Genomic DNA, 9,261 nt, shown 5'->3' with positions numbered 1-9,261 from the left:
TGCTATCACGATTGATCCAACTTTAGTTCTATGCTTCACGTTTTCAGAGTTATCCAATAATACTACCATTATTAATTATATATTCAATATTTAGGTAAACCACAATTAAATTTGTTCATACAGTTGTGATATATTCAATTCTATTCTAATTTTCATAAGGGCATTGAGAGAACAACATGTGATGTAGCCATATACTTCAACCACTTTAGCCGATGGTTAACTACACGTGTATACAGCTCTGTATAGCGGGGCTTTTTCTGTCATGTGTCACTTTTCGCAAACTAGCGATACCGTAATTCACCTTCAAGTTGGCAGTGAATCGATTCCGTACGCCTGACTACGACGAGCTCGTAAAACAAAGATCGGTCATACAAAAATATAATATGTGTTCATTTTTATATCAATTCTGTGATAGAGGGACTGTGGTTCTAGAAAATACTGAATGGGGCGAAAATGTTAAAATATATCAAATTAGTCGCTGTCGATTTATCCTAAAATATAAATCTTCGAAAATTTATCCTGTATCCTGTGCCAACTACGGACATGTTAACCAATGTGAGGCGAATTTCAAGTCTTTCTGATCAAAGCCAACACTAGTCCGTCATTCAATTGCCATTCAAAGCAATCCTGATAGTGGATATTAACAATTAACTTCATACAGTAATATATTTTGAGACATAATATTTTTTTTTTACCCGCTCTATCACCTTGAAGTCGTAAATAAATTAACCCGCTAAATATTTAAGCATCGAAGACGAAGAATACGTATTTTAATCTGTTAGTTTGGTGACGAAATGCTCAACTATGATTTAATGGATGAAAAATCTACCATCCATTTTACACTTGAGTACTAGTAATAAAATACATATACTAAGATCATGACGATTCGCCAGTTCGGGTGGTACGCCCTCTATGGCCACCATCTGTCTAAATTTGCACCCACATTAAATTTTGAACATCGGTTGCTGATATCGCTCCGATGTTAGGTTCAATGAATTATGCAGAGAGAAAGATTTATGAAAGATCCAAAAAGTCATGCCTTAGTGAGGTCTCGTTTGCCACTTCTCCACTGTTTGGGTGTAAATGTGTTGGAGTGGGCTGCCAAGTGCTTTGAAATTCACAACACTCAAAATACTTCAAGCTTGTCCGTTTCTTAGTTACTTGTTATTATCTACTTCGCTTTAGCGACAATCTTGTGTATTCTGCCGGGAGGGTAGATTTATCAAACAAGTGTCTCTTTCATGGATATTTTAACCTGCTCACCAAGTAAAGTAGGGCACGGTGAACATGAGTGCCACTGCCACGCCCTCACTCGGCACAATTTATTGAAGAAATACGGGAGCCATGCACAGAAACATTATATCCATGGTCACCGAGGGCTAAGTTTCCAGTCATGTAACATTTCTAGAATGTCGTACATTGTTGTGCGTTTAATGAGTTTTTTTTTCTTTTTGGAAAAACGCCTTTGAGTTTAATGGTGTGTCGTCGCCAACACTGGTAGTTCTTCAACCAAGAACTGGCGCCGAATCATGATTCAATTAAGACAAAAACATTATTAGGGTCTGGCAATTTTACAGTATATTTTGGCCGAGCTCTAGCTCTAGCTCTAACAAATGCTATGAACGGAAAGGAAAAATGAACTTAAATCTTTGCTGCCACATCTTCACCCGACGAACGAAAAGTACGACGACATTGACCTGTTTTCTTTAACAGCCACTCCCACCAGAAACAATACTCCGCTCCTAATGACTCAAGTTCTAGAGCGAAGTTATTTTCTCACAAACTCGTAGAATATTGTTTTCATGTGAAATTGCGAGTCGGATTCACGTTATTTTTACTTCCAGTTGGAAAATTGATTGTGTGCATTCCTGACAACGCCCCCCAAATCAGTCTCTGTGTGGAATAAATTGATTTCATTGAAAATATAATCGGATGAGATATAAGGTAACACATTCTCTCAGTGACGGCATGGGTGGTTCATTGTGACATTGGCATTGGACCAACAACTTGAAGTATTCAATACAATTAGACATACCTTGCAGAAAAGTAAACGTACGCTCTCCGTGGTCTACCAAAGTGGATTCGTTATTGCTCTAAGTCACGTGGTAATCTGGTGGCGGAGTCGCATAATGAAAAACGTCAAAACAAAACTTAGTTTTCTGTCACAGATATTCTATAAGTTTTTTTTCTTCCAAATACATGTATCACAAATATCGTCTGCGACTTTATTGAAATCGCATCCTCTCTGGGATATTGATATGAAAATACAACAAAGTTACACAGATTCAACAATTGAACTACATGTATATACAAAGAACAAACATTACATTATGAAAATATTGATGATATTTGGTATTTCCAGGCAGCTGCTAATTTTTGTTTAATGCTTTCTTCTCACTTTTTAAAACATCTGTAAATAATCTTTGCTAATTCTATCATAGTGTTCTGGCTCTTGTCTTTGGCCATACAGTCGTCTTTGGAGGTGATACAAGCAAGTTGGTTTCAGTTTTTGTATTGAGAATGTTTCGCTTTTATTGTCATATAATTTACAGTTTAAAAGTAAATCTTTCACACCTACTATTTAATTTGAATGGCAAACTGGACATTTTCTATCGGAGATGTCGATGTTTGAATAGCGACGTGACTCTTTCCAATGTTTAAAATGTGAGCACTTATTCTGAATTTTGTTTTAGCGCGGTGGTCGTCGCGCAGCGCGTGTTCGAATTTCATGTAAATAAACAATGTATTTTACACGCGTTGTATACGTCGCTATGAGTCCCACATCGAACAGGACGCGGCGCGACGACTACCGCCCTTTAAAGCAATGCGTTTATCGTCGTTTTTTAATTATCTCCAAATAAGGTTGAACTATGCAGCCACTTTTCAGCTTCCTGTGTGTTCTTAAAAAGAAAAGTCTATGCAAACAACTTAATGGTCCAGAAGAAAAACACTCTACACTTTTACATTTTTATATCACTTTTCCGAGTCATTCTCTAGATATTGAAGTTTTGTAATGAAAGAAAATAATCATTTTCCACCATGCCTGACTTTTAACACAACCCAAGGCATTTTTATAAATTAATTTTAAGATCGAGTAGAATTTTTCACTAATATATGCTGCCCTCATTGGTAATGCTTAATGTACTCGTGGATACACTAGAACCCGTTCTTAGCTGAGTATACTGTAGTCACACTAATTGAATAAACTACTGACTCAGTCCAAGAAAAACTCTTCTACAGAAAATGCTGCAGAAATTATTTAATTCAGACTGGGATTTTCTGTGAATCTGGTGCCACATATAGCCACCTGACCTTCCATGAAACGCGGCGTCTCGACTTGACACACGATATCACATTACAATGAAGTTCTGTAATACGAGGAACAGTATTGCTGCAGTTTAGCAGCTCTTATTGGCCGCTTAAGCTATTTTGATACTACGTTGCGTATGGTCGCCCGCAACGTATACCACAACCAAAAGAGCTGCATAAACTGCAGCAAGGAACAGTATTGAAACCTTGTCCGACGGGATTGTGGGCCTAACAGGTCACCTATCCAGGAAGCTGAAGTAAAGGGTCAATTGACACTTTATGAGGATACAAAATAAACTCTGTTATATTTTGCTGAGAGCAAAGCAAGGAGGAAATGAGGGGTATCCGAACTTTTTTCTACGAAACAATGACTCTGTGATTTTTCCATAGAGTTGAATCCTACTCGTAGTCTGGCGGCCATTTTGAATTGAAAATTTATTAAAAATCTAGTCCGAGTCCCGCATTTTTATCTCGAACTTGCAATTAGTCAGTCACCAATTTCAGGAAATTTCAGGAGCTTGTTGGTGTTTTGAGGTTTTTTTAACAGAATAAGCGAGGTTATTGCGAAAAAACCTGTTCGCCATGTATACACTCATATAATATTTTATTTTAAATTATTTTATTGGAAAAAAAACAGAGACTGCATGTATGCAAGTATACGCGGGGATTTAAAATTCATTTGGAAACTTTTCCCATATATTTACATAAATGTGATACCTTATGACAAGTCATCGACGTACTATTTTATTACGCTTTGATGGGTACAAATGCATTGGATTGTGACTAGTTTGTGTAATGAGTTGGAAATGATTCAAACCCTGCTTTTTGCAATTGACTCCCTTGAATGGCATTTATCCAAAACTAATGATGGCTTGGGAAGTATGTTCACAGTGCTATGGCGGATATGACAGCAATTTAAAACAACGTCTGATTGAGGTTAAAACAATTAATTATGTGAATTTGGCGTGTTTTTGGTACAATGGATTTTACATTCTGTTATGAGCGCAAGTTGGCGCGACGTGGGAAGAATGTGCAAGTTAGGTGTAGTCAATCCATAAATGCTAGCCGTGTAAAGAAAGTTAATAATAATGCTCGACAATCGTTATCTTTCTTGTCATAACAGCACCATATGATGTAACAATGATGTAGAATCATCTTTACCGTCCCAGTTGACATATAAGTAACTTCACAGAAGGAGGCGGAGTCAGCAGGTTACACCCGCCCGCACTGGCAGGTCACGTCTCGTTTCAGAAGGTCAGGCTGGTAGAATACTACTACATATTACTAACATAGTTCTCGGCGCCTGGGACGTCAGCGGGCGACACTCTATGCGGCCGTGGCACCGGTACTCTGACCCGGGCGCCGGCAACGCCGCCTTCCGAACCGCTACTACCGTAAGCTTTCACGTTAGCCTGTCCAACAAAATGTACCGCATATATTTTTGGTACGTACATAAAAACCAACGTGATCGTGGCATTTAATACAGTGGCGACCGACAGAATCACCACGCGTAAACTGGCGCTATTTATAGCAAAATATGTTGGTATGAATGCCAAACTGACAACAAGAGTGGTATAAATACTAAACGCAATGAATCTCGACTCGTTGTAGTTGTCCGGCAAATGTCGCGTCTTGAAGGCATAAAAACAACAAAGAATGATTAGAATTATATTGTAGCTGAACGAGGCTATGATTTCTGACGTCTGAATGTTGCATAGCAACTCTACTTTCCTCTTGTCGGTTTCGGATGGAGTGTAAACGGCGTCTGGGGGAACCAGGATGACAAAGACCAGACTGATAACAACCTGCAAGAACAAGAGCAGTTGTTGTAAAACATGTTTCGGACAACAAGATACGAGCAAGAGGAAAATTATTTGTTGGTTCTTGGAGGAAGAAGCTGTTAATTTTCAGTAGCAGAATGTCCCTTGAACTGTCAAATTCGGCTCCGAAGGTTCGGAAAGATTTGTTATTTTTTGCAACCATTCGGTTAAAATAGTATTTCAGGGGTCTCCAAATCAATGTATGAAATATGTCCTATCTATTTTTTTCAAGTTGAAGCTCATGATTTCCTGAAATATTGAAACAAATAATGTTCAGTTTGCCGAAAACCCGTTTTAAAGCAAAATCAGGTATAGTAATTAACCGGGTTGGTGGGGATATGATGATGTTCACAAGATGCGGAAAACAATACTTGTACTTTTTCAATAAACATGGCAAAGGGGTGCTTTAATTTCAACGATTGTTAAAGAACTATAATATAGTCTTCAACCACAATTATTAAACATACTTCAAAGTAGTAAATAAATTTAGCGCCAGATTAAAATCTATTCTTAGTGCAGCTTTTGTCACGTTATAGACTGTGCTTTACAACACCTGCGTTATTCTCGGTAGTGAGCAACATGTCATGATTTAGACATGATGAATCTTGAGTTTTCTTCTTCTATCTCGTCTGCCTGTCAGCGACATTTTCCAGATGTTGTTATATCGGGATGATTTACGATAATTCATAACACAATGTGTGTTTGACAGAATGCATTTTTGTTTTTGTTTTTCGTATAATTAAAGTGGAATGTGATCCGTGTTTGTAGAAACTGGTGACGTCATGAATTCGCGTAGACACGCAAAATCATTCCAATTGGGGGAGATTTCGCGCGTACATCACCATTTCTAAGCCAAGTCACTAATTATTTGTAAAAAATGGACGTGAACAAAACAGTATGCGTTTGGTGAAAAAATGGACGTGGACAAAACAGTATGCGTTTGGTGAAATAATGAACCGCACTAATGCGAATATACTACCGAATACTTTTTTCCGTTTACCGACAAAGTGCTAATATGTGAGATCAAAATGAAACGGGTGAAAGCACCGTGTTCAAACCGACAACTATTTTTCGGCTGTATAATCGTGTATCATAAAGAACTTTACAAATTTATTTTTACTGACAGGCGACTAGAGATCAAAACAATTTCGACGATATGAACGGTATTTACTTACGTCACACAAATAATTGTCGCTAGATGGCGCGATTCACAGAAAAAGCAGTAAGGACGTACGTATCAATTCATTATCAGTTTCATTCAGTATTTCATCGTTGATGTGTGTGGCAAACACGTTTTTATTTTTTGTAAAATCATAGTCTAGTGTATTATGTTTAATCGAATAAAAATATTTAAGAAATAATTGTTTATATTAAGCGAATCTTCGATAACTGAGAAAACTGTCATCTTCAGGAAACCGTACTTACCTGAAATAGGATAAGAATACATGCTATGACCACTTGCGACGTTGGACTTATTAACGGTGGCCGCCGTGTAGATTTCTTCCCAGCGGTGAATATTCGATAAATTCGATTGACTTTTGTCATCAGTGGCGCGTACAGTAGGACACAACTGAACGTGAATCCCAGTCGGTACATGACGCACGTGGCGGGACTGGGTTTACCGATGTACAGGAAAATGATGAGATAGGACAACAACGCACCGAATATGATCATGAAGCTCAGTTCCCGTCCCGATGCCTTGATGAGTGACCGGTTACGGTATTTTATATACAAAATAAGAATGACGATAGTAGACACTGTCCCAATACTTGCTAAGGTTGCCAAAGCTATTCCCCAAGCATCGTACCATTTCAAATACACGTACGGCAATAGTTCACAACTCGTGAAATCTTCGTTTGGCCAGTATAACTCGGGACATTTCAAACAGAGAGACCCATTAATAGCGATTTCGTCTTCGTCGCACTGAAAACAGCTCCAACAACAACGAGGACTGCCTTGAATTATAAAATGTCCTGGTGGACATGGCTCGCTACAAACAGAACTCGGCACTTGGGTAGGTTGTGCCCCTTCGTTTGTATGGTTCCACTGTATACCGCTGGTATTCAACTCTAACTTCTCAGCCATCCGTAACGAGTCCCAGATGCCCACTGTAACAAATTGGTATGTCCCGTTAATATGTTGAAGAGTTTTGATGATGTATTTCCCTAAAATGTCACCGTTTTCATCAAAGCTCACTTGCCCGGTTGTTCCTTCGAAACTGACATTCCTTAAGTATCCAATTGTGTCTTCACCAGTTAAATTGTACATTTCAATACAGGTCGATTGTTTTCCACAGAGATTGTACCTGGCAGCTTCAAGACCATGAGCAAACGTGTAAACAGCGTCTATAATCAACGACACCAAACTTTCTTTACTGAAGCCAGGAATGTAAGGATTCTCTAAACACGTGTCTGTTAAGGTGCACTTCAGGTATCTGTCCCAAAATTTTCCAAACCAGGGATTATTTTGTCTGTTATTAGTATTTAATGATTTGAAATAGTTTTCAAAATCTCTAACTTCTTGACTGTAGATTTTAATAAATAACCCTCCTACCGCTGCAGGTAGATTGCCGTACAGATGTAAATTAGGGCCCCATGCATCACTGGCTATCCACACAAACTCATCGGATGCATTCGCACGTCGCACTGCTGACATCAACATGTTTGCTTCTAAGGGAACCGAGAAAACAACCACAACTTTGGCGTTACCGTGTTCCCGCAAAGTGTTCACTATACCGTCGATTTCTTCCTCGCTGTTGAATCGCGACACTTCCAGGGACGTGGCGATACAGATATCATCGTGTTTGGCGATCTCTGCTTTTAAATACTTCACGCCGTTCTTGGCGTAGCTTTCGTCTGAGTTCACGATAGAGATGTAATTCCACTTAAATTTCAAAAGTAATTCGACAATGGCTTGCACTTGCATGCGGTCGGGGGGTACTGTTCGGAGAAAAAACGGGAAACGGTTGACGTCGCTTAGTTCGTCACTGGTCGCGTAGTAACTAATCTGAGGCACATGGAATAGATTCAAGAGTTTGTTTGTCGGAATGGTCGTGAAGCTCCACTCCGTTCCGACAACACCTTGGATATTTGTTCTGTGGTAGTTTTCGGCGCATGTTCGCTCGCCTAACGAAAGTGCGATAGAGAGTGCCGTGTCTTCAAATCCACAGTCGTCGTATATTTCGTATCCCAGGCTAATATTAGGAAGTATGTCATCTCGCTGGTTGACCTGTTCGATGGCATACACCATGGACTCAATCTTTTGCAGAACTTCCAACTCTCGGAGATCCGTGCACTGCCGATCACCGCCGAACTCATGAATGGAAAACAGCCCGGCTAAAACAATATCCCCTGGTTTGGAATAAGCCAACGACGTCATGTCTGGTAAATGGTTGCCAGCACTACACGGTAGACAGCAGAGTAATATTACAGTCGATAATATTGCGCTGATCCCAAGACATCCGAAGTCAGAGCGATTAAAATTCATCATGTTGATCGGAGTCTTCTCATTTCGATTCCACAGTTAAATGGACCAGGCTCACAGAGACAACAAACTTCGTATATTGAAATAGAGCTCGCTATTCTCATGATGATACGAGAAGTAAATCGCAAGATATACGCTCTCATATACAACATACACATTTTGGCGTCAATTGTGCGTTATTCATGTTTTCTAGAAAACAATATATTGAATAAATAAATTACCCCACGTATATAATAGACACAGAAAACAGGCACTTCGAGGTTTGAGTCGTGAAGTCGCAGGTTCCTATTACAACAGCACAATAGTCGGAGTTCTCAATAATTCATCATTAATATCTTGGGAATCAAACGTAGAATGTAATATTAGATCATTGGACCACTCCGTCTTCGTTTCGAGGCGTAAAAAACTGCAAAAAATAATAAAATCAAAACACAATAAAGACAATAATATTCGTTCGTTGACAGTTAGTCTCCCAGGGCATGAAATCATATGGAAAGATGTCCTCACACTTGAACCATGACGGCGAACGATGAGTGAAGACGTCAGTATAAAGTCATGTCAGTAAGTCCATGCAGAGTTAGCTTAAAGTATGTACACTATGCGTAATATGATTATGAAATAAACTTATCAACTGAATTATGTCTAGATG

General features: G+C 39.0%; 1 protein-coding gene across 1 annotated transcript; it reads right to left on the bottom strand.

Moving 5' to 3' along the window:
- Positions 1-2,211: 2,211 nt before the first annotated feature.
- Positions 2,212-8,618, bottom strand: LOC100373691 (metabotropic glutamate receptor 3-like). The gene is made up of 2 exons (XM_078005970.2): positions 6,555-8,618; positions 2,212-5,114 (listed from the first exon to the last, which is right to left on the bottom strand). The coding sequence occupies exons 1-2, from the start codon at positions 8,616-8,618 to the stop codon at positions 4,584-4,586; spliced, it is 2,595 nt and encodes an 864-aa protein (XP_077862096.2). The 3' UTR covers positions 2,212-4,583.
- Positions 8,619-9,261: the final 643 nt, after the last annotated feature.

The sequence above is a fragment of the Saccoglossus kowalevskii genome, chromosome 2, assembly GCF_978046115.1.
Source record: "Saccoglossus kowalevskii chromosome 2, keSacKowa6.1, whole genome shotgun sequence".
Classification (NCBI taxonomy): domain Eukaryota; kingdom Metazoa; phylum Hemichordata; class Enteropneusta; family Harrimaniidae; genus Saccoglossus; species Saccoglossus kowalevskii.
Note: the sequence above shows the minus strand (reverse complement) of the source record. Positions and strands in the feature narration are given on the sequence as shown.